General features: G+C 41.2%; 2 protein-coding genes and 1 pseudogene across 5 annotated transcripts in view; 1 reads left to right on the top strand and 2 right to left on the bottom strand.

Moving 5' to 3' along the window:
* The first annotated feature begins 129 nt into the window (after window positions 1-129).
* On the top strand, window positions 130-6,003 carry LOC136238711 (uncharacterized; annotated as a pseudogene).
* Window positions 5,734-16,983, bottom strand: part of LOC136238710 (RAF proto-oncogene serine/threonine-protein kinase-like) — a 117,173-nt gene continuing 105,923 nt past the window's right edge. The window contains exons 1-8 of one of the 4 annotated variants that reach the window (XM_066029269.1): window positions 9,488-9,594; window positions 8,236-8,532; window positions 7,974-8,181; window positions 6,846-6,899; window positions 6,607-6,790; window positions 6,445-6,555; window positions 6,275-6,397; window positions 5,734-6,218 (exon numbers count right to left, since the gene is read on the bottom strand). In XM_066029269.1, coding sequence (XP_065885341.1) covers window positions 6,337-6,397; window positions 6,445-6,555; window positions 6,607-6,790; window positions 6,846-6,899; window positions 7,974-8,181; window positions 8,236-8,526 — 909 coding nt within the window. In that variant the 5' untranslated portion in view covers window positions 8,527-8,532; window positions 9,488-9,594 and the 3' untranslated portion in view covers window positions 5,734-6,218; window positions 6,275-6,336. Of the gene's footprint in view, window positions 6,219-6,274; window positions 6,398-6,444; window positions 6,556-6,606; window positions 6,791-6,845; window positions 6,900-7,973; window positions 8,182-8,235; window positions 8,533-8,679; window positions 9,302-9,487; window positions 9,595-16,983 lie in introns of those variants that run through there. The other 3 variants (XM_066029267.1, XM_066029268.1, XM_066029270.1) reach the window with 3 other exon arrangements.
* On the bottom strand, window positions 5,838-6,331 carry LOC136237786 (uncharacterized). The gene is made up of 2 exons (XM_066027998.1): window positions 6,275-6,331; window positions 5,838-6,218 (listed from the first exon to the last, which is right to left on the bottom strand). The coding sequence occupies exons 1-2, from the start codon at window positions 6,329-6,331 to the stop codon at window positions 5,838-5,840; spliced, it is 438 nt and encodes a 145-aa protein (XP_065884070.1).

The raw sequence follows: 16,983 nt of genomic DNA on the forward strand, positions 1-16,983 counted from the left end.
TTTAGGTGATTTGAGGACAATTAACATAGGTGTAATGGCTTAGACTAAGTAGAACAGTGGCTATATTTTATACCAAATGCTCTATTAGAGTGTTTCGATGACTGTTCTATTAGAGTATATTATGATGACTGCTCTATTAGAGTATCTCGATCTTTTTTCATATTCAAAAGTGGTCCGGCCAATGCCGGACCGGCCGGACCGTGGGCTCCGGCCCTGAACAGTTTAGATGAGACACTCCACTATTGGATTGGAAACCGAGACTGGAAACCCACCTAATCCATCCGCCATTTGTACAGTGCACAGTAGATTTTATATACCGTAACATGTTTTACTTGCTGGTGAGTCAGTAGACTATGGAATGGCTATTCATGGTGCATGTAGTGATGTTTGTTAATTACAAGTTTGACAAGCGCAAAAGTTAAAATAAGAGGCAGAAGTTGCCTAAACTATCCTTGTTTGCCATGCCATTTTCACAAAACTAACTCCTTCCTCATACATGTAATAAACCCACAATAACTTGGAGACATGTAGCTGCCAAGTGTGGCTACCAGTTCATACAGGTGTACTATGAATAGCACACTAGAGCACAATTACAAACCACAGTGGCATAAGTAAATACAGCAGTTATGCTACCTAGGAGGGTGGGGGCCTGTACAATACAATTAATTTTGGAATCACTGTTCCCAAGTGAGACCAGGGGAAAAACCAGACAGGCAACCTTTTTGTTGCCTGCCCAGAAAAATCCATGTGCATCGGCTGCATCCACCCTCACAAAAATGTATGCTTCAGTCCAAGTCCATAACAGCAGCACCGCCTTTAACTCCACTCTAGGTCTACAAACTTGTCAGGAAAATCACAAATGGGAGGGTGGGAGGGAAGGTAGCCTACACTTACAAAATGATAGCGTAGAATTAAACATGTTTCCACACATTTGACTTTATATACTTACCTCCCACGCATGTGCACTTGCATTACATATTCCAGAATGAGGTTATTTTCCGTCTAATTCACAAAGCTCAACCGACATAAAATACCAGTAGAGAGCCAATCACCTCCCAAGAAACAACCATTAGAGGGCAGCTACATCCAGAGGGCAGCTATAAAAACTCTAAGACCATAATATTATTGCTTAGGGACCTGGAATAAACAACACAGCCACCACCATTTGGCTCAGGAGGAGGAGGGGAGGGGTGGGGGGTTAAATTTACAATCAAGTGCTAATAAGACTAGTGTACGTGTTTATTTGTTTTATTTGAAATGTATGTGTGCATCGGTTATGCATTTTTACACAGAAGGAAAGAGGTGAGTCCGGACGAGATATTGGCTATAGGTTGCTCCATCAACGTTTGACACAGAAACATAAGTTAAAGGTGGGAAGGTACGGTTCTATATAGAATGTGTATTGCTGTTGAGGCTTTAGTGTCACAATTACTATTTCTTACAGAGATACTGTTATGATGTTATCTGCTATACATGATCTTGTTGGTGCCCAAGAAAGGAGGAAGCATAAACTGAAAAGAAGATAATATCATAGCAAGGTATGCATAGTGTGCATTTTCATCATTAATGTGCATTACACCCATACCAGCTAATCATACTTGTTACTAGGCTTTCTGTATAGCCTCTTTGCAATTCTCTTCCATTATAAAAGTCCTGTTAATATTCACATATACAGTACGATACTACTGTATATTAGGGAACATGAAAGTTTAGGCTTTCTGGCAAAAAATACCCAATACCAAGCCTCCGTTTTCCTTCATGACAGCTTGGCAGAATTTGTTAGCTATAACCTAGTCCATAAATGTCTTCAAAATGAACCCAAACCCCTCAAAGAAATTTTAATGAAATTTAATTTTCTATTTAACAAACATTTTCTACTAACTGATGCCTTCAGCCAAGCATAGTTCTACTTTAGATAAAGGTATACAAATACAAAAAGAAGTGATATCTAATCAAAAACAGCCAAGCTGTAAAAAAAGGTGTGGCCCCTAAAAAGGCCAAGGTGAAAAAAGATGTGAAATCCAAGGTGGCGGCCAAGAAATGGCTGTGATGGTAGGTTAATGGTAAAAATTTTAATAACAACAATTCAGGTGAATTTGGTGCCACTTGGTCTTGGCACAAAATTCACCTGAATTGTCGTTATTTAATTTTTTACCATTAACCTACCATCACAGCCATTTCTTGGCCGCCACCTTGGATTTCACATCTTTTTTCACCTTGGCCTTTTTAGGGGCCACACCTTTTTTTACAGCTTGGCTGTTTTTGATTAGATTATATAAATGAGTACTAAGAATAATAAGAAATGCAGTTAATTGGTAGGTTGTCCTGTACTATTTTGTGTGTCCCGGACCTAATAATAATAATACCTGTATGTACCGTTCATAATTAGTATCTCTGTACCTTGATTATGGTGTCATTGTGTATATAACTAACTTCATGCAGGGCCCTGATTTTGTGTGGCACATGGATGGGTTCGACAAGCTGAAACCTTTCGGCTTCTGTATACATGGATGTATAGATGGGTTAGTGTATTACATGAACGTTACAGTACATGTATGGTGTGAATCTGAGATGTGACCTTGTGGTTTTGTCACTTGTAAATACCAGGGACTGTAAGATAGTTACTGTAACCCCAAGAACGAAAGAAAGACAGAAATATTCAATGTGGATGTTGACATATTCATACATAGCTATAGTGCTTACAACTACAAACACAGTAAACATTAAATGAAGCCAAACACATTGTATCATCAAGTTTACTGGGATAGAAGAAGCCAGTTGCATTCCTATAGTTATTAACACCTGGTTTTGCTTTGGTGTCAGGTTGAAAACTATGCTATCTTACTCATAGCTATAACTTTGATATTACCAATTGGCTGTACTGTTTCATGCAAGAATCCTATGCCTGTGTGTGACAAACTGCTTGTGCTAGCAAGACTATAGCTAAACATCATCAATTAAGTTATATATCACCGGAAGCACTTGTACATAATTATAGTCACACTAAAATATTTAGTGATTGTGCTGCTGGTGTGTATCCTTGTTATAATAGATATTTCCGAAATTGGCATACTAGTGGTTATTGGTGATTGTCACATGCAGGTATTCTCGTCGCATAATGTGGCTACACGTGGCACCATCTAACAACGACCCATACGTAATAGCAGGATATTACCTGGAGTGTGTTAAGACAATACAAGGTACAATTACTGTAAAATTCATCTGCTAATGTGTACATTTACCATTTTAGGTTGTCCAAGCATTGTACGGTCTGACCGAGGAACAGAAAACTGTAATGTCGCCTTTCTGCAACCATTTTTGCGTAGAGATGGCGAAGACAGTTTTAAAGGTGAAAAAAGCTTTATGTATGGCAAATCTACATCCAATCAGGTTTGCAATGAATAAATTCGATGTTCAAAAATTAATAATAGTCATTCTTACCAGTGTATTGAAGCATGGTGGGGACAGTTGAGGAAGAATGGAGCTAGTTGGTGGATGGATTTTTTAAAGGTGGATATGCAGTGTTTGCATTGAAAGTGCATTACCCTTACTGTATTAAAGGAGTTATGGTCAAATGGAGAAATTGATGATTCTAATGCAGTTCATATGTAAGTTAATTTATTTGGTGTGTTGTGTTTGTAATATAGATTGTTAGAGGTTTATGGTATACTATACCAACAGTGGTACATGTGTGAACTTTAGAGGTTCAGACAATTTCTGCATCGTTTTAAACCAGCACTTGACAGCTATATACTGTATATTCAGTATTTTTCAAAGTACATATTTTTTTTTGCAAATGGGATATCTTTCATTAAATTTTAATAGTGAAAGTGGTCAAAACTATTAGAATGTCTAGGCATCCCAATACACTGCATCCACGTATACATACATTAGAATATATAATGGAGAGATATGTTTCACGAGTAGTTTGTATTAGTCTAGAATAATGCCCCTTATTAATCATTTGTACATGTTGCACATGTATACTGAACTATGCAAAATACTATAATACCATATATGTACAAATTTTCTAGGGACATAATTTTAATGGTTGCTTGGCTTTCTGCAAATTTTTCATCCTTGAAAATTTAGGGTTAGCTCTATACTTTCTAATAGATAATCTCAGTGAAAAACAAGTGATCCACAAAAATTACGTATGTGTAACTCTAAAATTTGTACTTATATGCTATAATGTACCACTCTGCGTGGGAAGTTCAAAGGCACCGCCAGTGCCATAATTTGTATATTGCACTGCTGCAGACCACAGCGAGTGCATTATAACTTATAATGCACTGGTTGCGGTTTTGTAGACCACAACGAGTGCATTATAAGTTATAATGCACCGACCGCAGTGCAATATACAGATATTGCACTGGCTGTGGTTTTGTGCAGCATAGCACAAGTGCCGGTGGCGAAGACCACTACGACACCTCACCTAATAGGTGGAAAGACACTTCACAGATCACTCGAATTCTTTTATAACCTGACATGTAAAGGTCGATTGTGGGCCATAACGTCACCAATACGCATAATGTTTACAAGCAGCCAATGGTGATCGAAAAAGCCAACGCGAGTAGCCACCACTCTAGTCTACATATATATATATAAACGTACTTATACACCTTACTAGTCTGGTGCCATCTTAGCCCAGATTAAACTGTAGTCCACTTCGACAATGACTCAATAAAACAAATATATTCTAAATAATACTAACCTTTACGTTCGATTGTGGTAACCGGTTTTGTCATGCCACCAGATTCGAGTTTAGCCGGTGTGAACAGTAAGAATTAGACTAGTATCATTTAGTAGTTAGGTTTTGTTTACTTAAACCGTCTATTTAGCTGCTTTTTTTCGCTCGAGAGAATCGCTATGGCGATTAGTCTGGCGCTTAGTCTATATAGCGATTGAGTGATCACGGCTGGCATGCTGAGCACTACATGATGAGAGTCGAACAGCGAATTCAGGTTAGTGATATAACCCATAGCGTACTAGCTTTCAATATCTCAGGTGGCTGTAGTACTGCAGGGTGAACGTCACCGCAACGTCCGGCTTGGTTACCCACAATCGATGTTAGAAACCTGGCCTTTATAAGTGTTACAGCTGTCTTGTGAGACTCTCCCCACCTATTAGGTGAGTGGTGCATAACAGTTATACAACGTGCACTCGTGCTCTGCCTGTATAAACACACTTGCCTTCGGGCCTGACGGCCCTCAGGCTCGTGCGTTTATATCAGGCAGAGCACTCGTGGCCGTTGTATAACTATATAATATACATCATTGATTGTTTCCAGATATTGCCATAAAAACAATGTCAATGTGTATGTATGTGCATGACGAATCCATCATGTTGCTTTACTACATTTTTGTGTAGGGATTGTTTACGTTATGCATTCACGGAATTTATTCAGGATGAGTTAACAAGAATTGCTGAAGAGTGGAATACTCATCACATAAGACAGAGTGCACAAAATCCAGGGGGTGTCCCTGATGTTTTGTATTTTCTGCCACATCAAAATGGTAATTTAATATATTTATTTTTGCACTTGTTGCTTTATGTCATCAATGCTTTAAAGGTGCACTGTCTTACAAACATCCAGTGTGTAGCGATGGCTGAGGACTACAGCATTTTAAAGCCCGGACTGGTGATCACAGAATTTGATAATTTAGCCAATTATGTGATGGCTGATGCAAATATCCAAAAGCCAACTAATTCCGAGGAAGGACTGGCAATCTATAGACTATTAAAAACCACATTAGAAGATTAATATTACATCATCTACAAGATCATTTATAACAACTGTTAAGATCAATCATACAAATGTAAATGTTGCTCTCACATCACTCTGTGGTTCGCAGTAATTGTAGAACCTCTGGTACAGATTTACGAGCTTTGGGGTCATAATTTAAACAAGCTTTACAAATGTTTTGCCTCGACTCATCAAGATGCCCAATATATGGGAGCTGTTTAGTCATTATCTTGCCCAGTAAATGGTGCTGGCTCTTAACATCCCCCCAAGCATGACGCTCGCCGTACAGCTCTAGCAGCACCATTCCGAAAGCCCAGACATCAGAAGCTGTTCCAGCGGCTCCTTGAAATGTCTCTGGTGCTGCGTAGTATGCAGTACCTATCATCCCCACTTGTGTCATAGTGGCACGTCCCATTTTTATCCTTGCCAACCCCATATCTGTCATGTAGACATGTAGTGTACCCCTCTCAATCTGTAATGTTTATGTGATGTAAAATCAGCTGGTCAGGATTATTTCAAAATGCTCACTAGTATATTAGGCGGTTTCACATCCCTGTGTATCATTGGAGGGTTCTGGCTGTGCATGTATGCTAGAGCCTGTGCAGTTTGCTCTGCGATGGATGTTTTATCAAGAATATCAAACCATTTCTTCTAAAACAAACCATAAAACATATGCTGCATAATATACTTACACATACCTCCTTAAATAATAGATGAAACAACCTTCCACAAAATTTGTGATGATTGGTATGCAGTTGTCCTGGTGTGTGTATCCCATAAACAGCACAATATTGGGATGGCAAAGAACACTACATATACATATAGACAGCATAAAGTGAAAAGCATAATAATATGCAAACCTCAACGCTTTTATTTCATTCATGTGGTCTACATCAGCAGATTTATCCATCTTTAGTTGTGTTACGGCTACTAGTGTACCGGCTACTAGTGTACCATTAAAATCTGAAACGTACACAGTACCAAATCCTCCTTCACCCAGTTGGTTTCCCAAATGTATTGATGAAGCGGGTATCAAACATGCACCTGAATTGGATCACACAGTTAAATACTAGCAAATCAAAGTATAAAAATACTATACCAATATTATTGCCATGTTTTCCTTCCTTATCATTTTCAACATTTTCATGTCTTCCTATAAACAGCACATTTTAAAGTTAGCACTGTGCCAGGAGTACAGTACACAGACTGTACAGACCAAACACCCTGTGTAAAGTAACACCTTGGCCTAATAGTCAGCCTGTATTTTTCTTTTTGTCATTTGGTCAAGAAATAACAACCCAACCAAATGATAAAAGAAAAGAAAAAATACAGGTCCTACAATGATCACGTGATGCCATGGATACAATACAAGATGAATTTTGGGAACTAACAGCTACATGAAGATGGAATAATTCAGCTAACAAGCCAGGTAACAAAATAATACAAACAAAATGAGACAAACAAATACACAACAAACAATCATTTTAACATGAAATCATACTCTTAATCTTGCGTCTACTGGCACACCTGGCATCGAGCCTTGGAACTCACTGTTCCACCTGAAAACAGATTAGGAAATAAAGAGGCACTAACCACAAACAATCAGTAATCCAGTGGCCTTTCTCTGTGGTCGTTAATTCCTCCACTGTTATCATTGTGAATAGCAAAGTAAACCAGGAGTGGCACTTAATTAACTGCTTTGTACTGGGCATTATATAGAATTACATGTCCATTCAAGTTATCAGCATGAACTGGTGTAAACATTATGTTTGTGCCTTCGTTCATAGGCGAATCTATCCCCGGTTAGTACATGTCTCTAGGCCTCATAGTTTTCAAGAACATTAATTATTATTTACTCATTATTATTCATTTATGATGTAACTTTAACCGCATTTCTTATCATTCTTAGTACTTGGTTGCATAATTATTATTAAAGCTTTACAGTGACCAGCACTGAAGGTCTGACAGCAACATGTGCTGCAGCCTTAGGATTACCTAACCTAACAAACTGGAACTTGAGACTTAAAGAAGAATACATGACCTAGCTAACATTAAGGTGAAACAGAAGAGGACCAAAGAAAGGAAAAAAATCCCAGGATTCAAAGAAAGCCCTCCTACCCCAGGATTTGAACTGCAGGCCACCCAATGTCTAGTCGAACACCACGCTCAGTTTCCTCCAGGAGGGATGGCTATGCTGAACTATCTAAATTGCTTCAAAGTATTATACCTGGCTGGTTGGGTATCTGATTGGGTCGCGGGTTGGACACTTCACTGGGTTGATGGTTAAGCACCTGACTGGGCTGTGGGCTCGTTGGATGCCAAGTCTCTATCTGATTTCTGTCACCTGGAATCTGTATCACTGCAGCTGGTAATGCTGGTGTCTGATTTGCTTTAATCACACTCTCTTCTATTTCAGGCTTTTCCTTGTCACACTGCTATAATTATACATTATTATGTACATGGTAATATCAACATGTAACTTACTATACCTGTACACAATAAATTTTTGTTTTTGATGGATAATATCCATGTAAATGAATATACTCGGCTAAATTCCACCGATTTCCATTGATGTTTTTTGACAATCTGTTTCCTTGTGGATCAGCTAAAAAGTACTCATATCTTCCTTCCTGTGCTGCTATTGTAAAAAACTCCTCCTTAGCCTTCTCTATCACTTCTTCATAAGTGGCTGCTGGTGGTAAAGATACACTGGTCAATGGACCCAACTCTTTACATCTTTTCCCACACTGCTTAATATTGTCATACTTCATGCCTCCCATTGAAATCTGAAATTGAGTACTTACGTACATTAGTACACATGGTATCACAATAAGAGTCTATAAGGTACAAAAACGTGATACCTAATAGTATACATGTGCAGCAAATAGCCCATGGGAATAAAAATTTTCAACTTTTATTACGGTGCATGATACCTTAGTTAGCAAAGCTGTTCTAGTAGCTTTCAGTTCCTTAGACTTTAAGCTCTTGCCTCGGTTTAAGCTCTTGTCTCGGCTGCTAATCTGTGCAGCTTTATACCTAGCAATTAACTCAGCTTTGTTGTGACCTAGTGTCCTAGTATAGGATATCCGCATTGTGTCATCAACTACCAAAGATACGTTTGTACATATCAGCTCCACTCTGTGGAGAAACTCCACCACAAACCGTTGCTGACTTGAAATGACGCTGAACTAACGAGGAAGTAGGTCGTGAAGAGTGTGCCTGATCATTTGAGCAAGTACCACTACTGGAAAGCATTTCTTGGGCCTGTTCTTTGGATATCTTCCCAGCCTTGATGCATTCGTATAAAAAGCCAACTTCATGAGACATTCTTGTGAATCTATCTTATCCGACGGAATCCACCACGTGTTGTCACCTGCAAAACTGCGCGCTGTGTAGGTGCGCACGAGACTAACCCACGTAGCTAGTGAGAAATAATTGAGAAATATCTGAGAAACAACTGAGAAATCGTAACTGAGAAGCGAGAAACATTTGAGAAATGAGAAAAAATCGAGAAATTATCCAAGAAATAAGTGAGAAACTATTGGTAAGTGAGAAATAAATGAGAAATAACTGAGAAATTTCTCGGAAATAACTGAGAAAAGAAGTGAGAAACTCCCGGAACCGGCCACCATAGTTAACCTCGAAGATAACTCTGGGGGAGAGCGTCTGAGAAACCAATAAACACTGAACCAAAGGCGGAGTATCGCTTCGAATTTTCACTGCGTCGCCATGTTACCCTACCTTTGAGCATTCTTGAATTGAAGGAGCACTGTTCCCTGTACATACAGTTCAGTCAGTCTTCGAATATTCTCGAGGATTCATCACGGTGCGGCTAAACTAATTGCGGTAAGGAAACGAACAAATACTAGAACCCTATACGTTACACGGAAAGGAAGCCGTTTAACTTCTGCGCAATCATCTATTACAGGCCTATACGTTAGACACTCTCCTCTCATGGAGGTTAATAGCTTAACTGTGGTTAGCACAAAAAGAATCACGCATGCCTCCAGCCAGTTACGCACGTGATGCAGAAGGCGCCATTTGTTGGCTCGTGTGATCGAACTTCAACTCGTCGTGCGTAAAAGTGCGAGACGGAGAGCAATGATATTTCATCTCTACCTCAAACGGAATGATATCGTGATGAACAGGGTATCAACTTCTACTTTACCCCGCGAACCACAGTGATAACCGTCAGAATGTGACCAGGAAGATTCTCAAGAAAGTTTCCGGCACTAGTTTGATCAATAGTGCTCTAGCCGCGGTGGTACACACAGATCACAACTGATTGTATCAGTAGATGCTCCTGTATCGTCTCGCCTAGTGAGTTATCACCTACCACCGGAAGTCCCCACTAACCAGTCATCGATTTTATACTCATTCTCCTCCCTTCACACAGGAAGGGAGTGAAATATAGTACATCCTGGAGGTAGGCGTAGAGGGTACCTGGCCTTTTTAGGGTAAGGTTGCTGGAATTTTCTTTTGAAAGGAATTTATGGATTGGTTGACCGCAAATTAAGCTGGTTGGATCCCACATTTCAAAGTATAGCCCCTAGGAGGGAGGGAAAAGGGGAATGATAGCTAGGCCTGGTTCAGTTGGGGACAGGTGGATTGGCAGCTACATCAGTAGCACTCAAACATCAGCTACGTCAGTAGCAGTCACATCAGCTACTTCGGTAGCACTCACATCAGCAGTACGTCGGTAGCACTCACATCAGCTACGTCGGTAGCACTCACATCAGCTACGTCGGTAGCACTCACATCAGCTACGTCGGTAGCACTCACATCAGCTACGTCGGTAGCACTCACATCAGCTACGTCGGTAGCACTCACATCAGCTACGTCGGTAGCACTCACATCAGCTACGTCGGTAGCACTCAAACATCAGCTACTTCAGTAGCACTCACATCAGCTACTTCAGTAGCACTCAAACATCAGCTACGTTGGTAGCACTCAAACATCAGCTACGTCGGTAGCACTCAAACATCAGCTACGTCGGTAGCACTCACATCAGCTACGTTGGTAGCACTCAAACATCAGCTACTTCAGTAGCACTCACATCAGCTACATCAGTAGCACTCAAACATTAGCTACGTCGGTAGCACTCAAACATCAGCTACGTTGGTAGCACTCGCATCACCTACGTTGGTAGCACTCAAACATCAGCTACTTCAGTAGCACTCACATCAGCTACATCAGTAGCACTCAAACATTAGCTACGTCGGTAGCACTCAAACATCAGCTACGTCGGTAGCACTCACATCAGCTACGTTGGTAGCACTCAAACATCAGCTACTTCAGTAGCACTCACATCAGCTACATCAGTAGCACTCAAACATTAGCTACGTCGGTAGCACTCAAACATCAGCTACGTCGGTAGCACTCGCATCACCTACGTTGGTAGCACTCAAACATCAGCTACTTCAGCAGCACTCACATCAGCTACATCGGTAACACTCAAACATCAGCTACGTCGGTAGCACTCAAACACCAGCTACGTTGGTAGCACTCAAACATCAGCTACGTTGGCAGCACTCAAACACCAGCTACGTCGGTAGCACTCAAACGTCAGCTACGCCAGTAGCACTCACATCAGCTACGTTGGTAGCACTCAAACATCAGCTACACTAATTGGTAGTAGCACTCAAACATCAGCTACAACGGTAGTAGCACTCAAACATCAGCTACATTGGCAGCACTCACACATGAGCTATGTCTATAGTACTCGAACATGAGCTACATCAGTAGTACTCAAACCTGAGCTACATCAGTAGCACTCAATATGTCATTAACACCTAGACTTGAGCTGTCAGTAGCATTCAATTTGTTATTAACACCCAGACACGATCTGTCAGTAGCACTCAGACATGAACTATGTCGGTAGCGCTCAAATGAGGTAAGTTGGTACTCAAACATCAGCTACATTTCACAATGTGAGCCGTGTTGGTAGCACTCACACATGAGCTACAATAGTAGCACTCAAACATGAGCTACATTGGTAGCACTCAGTCAAACACTAGCTATGTTGCAAACATGAGCTATGTCAGTAGCAGTCAAACATGAGCTACATCGGTAGTACCCAAACCTGAGTTACATCAGCAGCACTCAATATGTCAGTAACACCCAGACATGAACTACATCACTAGTAGCCAGACACGTATAGCACCCAGAGATGAGCTATGTTGGTAGCACTATAATGAGGTAAGTTGGTACTGAAACATGAGCTACATCTCACAGTATGAGCTATGTCAGTAGCACTTAAACATGTGCTATGTCAGTAGCACTCAAACTGAACTACTATACATCAGTAGCACTCAGACATAAGCTACATTGGTAATACCCAGACAGGAGCTACGTCGGTAGCACCCATACATGAGCTACATCGGTAGCACTCAAATGTGGTAAGTTAAAAGCATTTACACATGAGCTATGTCGGTAGTACTCAAACATGAGTCACAACTGTAGAAAAATACATTGGTAGCAGTCACATATGAACTACATTGGTAGCACTCAAACATGAGGTACGTCGGTAATAACCTGAGTGACATTGGTAGCACTCAATATGTCAGTAACACCCAGACATGAGCTGTCAGTAGCACCCAGACATGAGCTACATCAGTAGCTGTAGCCAGACATGAGCTATGTTGGTAGCACTCAAGTTGGTACTCAAACAGGAGCTACATCTCACAACATGAGCCATGTCGGTAGCACTCACACAGCATAATCTACGCCGGTAGCACTCAAACATGAGCTACATTGGTAGCACTCACACATAAGCTAAGTCAGCAGCACCGAAACATGAGTTAAGACGGTATAGCACTCGAACGAGCTATGTCAGCAGTTCTCAAACATGATCATGAGCTACATTGGTAGTACCCAAATCTGAGTTACATCGGTAGCACTCAATATGTTGGTAACACCCAAAATGAGCTGTCAGTTGCACTCAGACATGAGCTACATCACTAGTAGCCAGACATGAGCAGCTATAACACCCAGAAATGAGCTATGTTGCTAGCACCCAAATGAGGTTAAGTTGGTACTCAAACATGAGTCTACATCTCACAATACGAGCTATGTCGGTAGCACGTAAACACGAACTACTATACGTCGGTAGCACTCAGGCATGAGCTACATTGGTAGTGCCCAGACATGAGCTACATCGGTAGCACCCATACACAAGCTACATCGGTAGCACCCATAATTAATGTGGTAAGTTAAAAGCTTTCACACATGAGCTATGTCGGTAGCACTCAAACATGAGTTACAACAGTAGAACTCCACCATAAACATATTGGTAGCACTCAAGCATGAACTACATCAGTGGCACTCAAAACATGAGCTACATTGCAAACACTCAAGAGTGAGTAGCACTCAATTATGAGCTACATCAGTAGCACTCAAAAGAGGTACGCTGGTAGGATTCAAACACGAGCTATGTCAGTAGCAAGCAAACATGAGCTACAAACATCAGTAGCACTCAGTATCAAACATGAGCTATCTTGGTAGCACATAAACACGAGCAGCAGTAGTACTCAAACATTAGCTATATCAATAGCACTCAGACAGGAGCTATGTCAGTAGCACTCAAAAGAGGTAATTATACAAGTCGGTAACACGGGCTACTAAACTCAGACATGAGCTATGTTGGTAGCACTCAAACACAAACATGAGCTACATCAGCAGTACTCAAACATGAGCTACATCAGTAGCATGCAAACATGAGCTACGAACATCAGTAGCACTCAATTTCAGACATGAGCTATGTTTGGTAGCACTCAAACATGAGCTATATTAGTAGCACTCGTACATGAGCTACTTGGTACATAGCACTCAAAAGAGGTGAGCTGGTAACATGAGCTACATCAGTAGCACTCAGACATGAGCTGTGTTGGTAGCACTCAAACATGATCTACGTCCATGTAACACTCAAACATGGGCTATGTCAGTAACACTCAAACATGAGCTGTGTTGGTAGCACTCAAACATGATCTACGTCCATGTAACACTCAAACATGGGCTATGTCAGTAACACTCAAACATGAGCTATATCATTAGCATTATGTGGACATGATCATGAACCATGTTGGTAGTACTCAAACATGCTTACATGAGCTACATCGCTGATGCTCAAACAGAAACTACATTGGTAACACTCAGACATGAGCTATATTGATAGTACCCAGACAGGAGCTCCCAGACATGAGCTATGTAAGTCTGTAGCACTCAAATGAGGTAAGCTGGTAGCACTCAAACACGAGCTGCACCAGACATGAACTACATTAGTTGCAGCTATACATGAGCTATGTCAGTAGCACTCAGATGAGGTAAGTTGGCAGCTCTCAAACATGAGTGATGTCAGTAGCAATCACACATGAGCTACGCCAGTAACACTCAAACGTGAGCTATGTCGATAGCACTCAACCATGAGCTACATCAGTAAACGTGGGCTACATCCATAGTACTCAAACATGGGCTACATTGGTAGCTCTCAAACATGAATGATGCAACATCAATTTCAATTCTAGTAAAATTAATGTGATAACTATGTTGGTATCACAGTGCAATCATGCATACATCAGCTACCTGACTATCAATCACAGTGAACGTGACCTCTTGTCATCACACATTTACACGACAGCTATACTGCGTGCATCAGCTGTAGTTGCTACGTCAACAACACTGTACAGTCATTATATTGCTAGCTTCTGACTACATCAGTGGTAAAAAAAAAAGAAAAAAAAAAAGAAAAATGGGACAGCCATAGTACTGCGATACATTATTACCATACACTGTAGCAACAGCCACACATCAGCTATATTGTTACATAGGAACATGTCACAGCGGAGCTGGTAGAAACTTCAGCAGGGCAGCTACATATCAGCTATATCATCACCTGACTGCATCATGATCAGGACAGCTACACCAGTAGCACTGTACAGTCTATACTGTTAGCATCAGACTATATCAATTACAATGGAGGTAGCAGAAATATCACCAGTGTAACCACACACGTTCACTACATCAATTGCAGCTTCAGTGGACACGACAGCTACATCAGTAGCACTGTGCAGTCACATATATCAGGTATATTGTCACATCTGACTGCATCAATTGTAGTAGATGTGACATCTGGCTTTGTCATGATCCTATATCCACACATCAGATAGATTGCTATGAATAATGTACAGCAGAAGTGTCAGGAACTTCAACTGCATACTGAAAACACCTGACGCATTAGTTGCAGACGTAACAGCCATGCCAGGATAGATAATCCTGACCACATCACGATTGCGGCTACACATTAGTTGCGTTATTTGTACCTGCACCATCGACAGATCTTACAGATAGTAACAGCACAGGGCAGCTATGAGCTTTCTCACCTGACTGCATCACTATCACTCAGTATCAGTCACAGTGGGTGAGACAACTATGTCAGTAATGCAGTACAGTGGCCATAGCAATCGCATGAGGTTGGGCTTTGGTCTCTGCAAAATCTTACATACTTAGCATGTCCAACCATGTGCTCTAAAGACTCCTCTTCACCCACACGGATCATAAAGGCCTAGTTCCTGCATCAGCTATAACGATAGCACCTGACAGTGTCATTTGCAGTATATTTGACAGTTATACAGTGGTATAGCACAGTTCACTACAGATATGTATCAGCTATACATGACAACATCGATGGCAGTAAACAAAATGGCTACTCAGTTGCCTATACAGTAGCATATCAGTTACTGCACTTAACTGAATGACAGGACGGCTACATTTGTAGCATGGTACAGTGACACATCAGCTAATCACTACCACTAAATGGCAGGACTTGCAGCAGCTGTGGCCACAGTTTAAGCACGCTTCAGCTACACTGAGAGCATATGACTATACCTGCTAAGTGACCAGCACAGTGTAGTCAGTCATCAACTTGAGCGTTAGCACCAGACTATATTATTTGCTGTAGCTAGATGTGGCAGTGATGTTCAGTAGCACATGTACAGTACACACATATCAGCTAAATCAATAACCAATAATCAAGATGACCAGCTGCGACTAGTACAGCTCACTTGCTGGGAACACCTTGACTAGAACTCCTAGCAATCAAAAAAGAAAAACAAACAAAAAACAGACTAGAATATTCTATATCCAGCTAGTCAGGATGTGACAGATAAGCAGCACACTATAACAGCTATGGTGACCACCGAACAAAGCAACCGAGTGAGTCTAGATCTAGTAGCACTACTTCAGGCAACAAGACAAAGTTGTACTAAGGTATTTGATCATTACCACCACATGCCAGCGGTATCATGCACTAGCAGGGGCGGATCTAGGATTTATAAAAGGGGGGCTAACTCAAGGTACTAATCTCTTGGGGGGGCTTCAGCCCCCAAAGCCCCCCCCTGGATCCGCCCCTGACTAGTTTATTGAAATCACACCAGGCATGGTTAACACACATACTTACACTATAAATAGAGATGTGAGATTGCCCTAAGCAGTATCAGATTAGTGACACATAGACACATCAGACTGGGCTGTGCCTCAATTCTCCGGATACGGGGAACACGTCAATTCTCCGGATACGGGGAACACGTCAATTCTCCGGATACGGGGAACACGTCAATTCTCCGGATACGGGGAACACATCAATTATGATTGTGTCAAGAGTGCACAAATAGGTGAGCCAATATTACTCACTATGACTGCACTGCGAGCTGGGGACAGAGCGCAACTGCACATCAGCTAGGTCATCACATGACTACAGTGCTAAAATCCAACAGGCCATGCAGCCACTAAAACGCACTTGCATACACACCAAGGCCGGAGGAGACGGTCCGGTTGGTCAGGCCTGAGCCGGACCAATAATCTGGAGTTGAACCAACTAGCTGACCAGCTCGAACTACATTACTCTCATGCAATCTTTGGACGATCACATCTACATGTAGCTACGTACATTTTACAGATGTTATTGAAAATGCATGAGTAGTTACCTAGTTTCTCAGCCTAACTAAAGCACAGAACTACACATACAGTACCTCCAATTACCTTACAGTACAGCATAGCATTCGTATCGTTCGTACAGAAATGATTGTGGGTTCTACGTACAGTATCACGTGTGCTGACAGTTGGCATTTATCACGTGTAAGGCAGGTGCCTTCTTTGATTCTAAACCAGCACACTTATATCACAATTCAATCTTCATAAAATAATCATTAGCATTCCTTGGCTTGTGACAAACCAGATGACTC

Source organism: Dysidea avara, chromosome 11 (genome assembly GCF_963678975.1).
Source record: "Dysidea avara chromosome 11, odDysAvar1.4, whole genome shotgun sequence".
Classification (NCBI taxonomy): domain Eukaryota; kingdom Metazoa; phylum Porifera; class Demospongiae; order Dictyoceratida; family Dysideidae; genus Dysidea; species Dysidea avara.

Coding starts and splice junctions, on each gene's coding strand:
- LOC136237786 (XM_066027998.1), bottom strand. CDS start 6,331: ATGCACAGCCAGAACCCTCCAATGATACACAGGGATGTGAAACCGCCT. Junction 6,219..6,274: donor TGAAACCGCCTAATATACTA/GTGAGCATTTTG, acceptor TAAACATTACAG/ATTGAGAGGGGTACACTACA.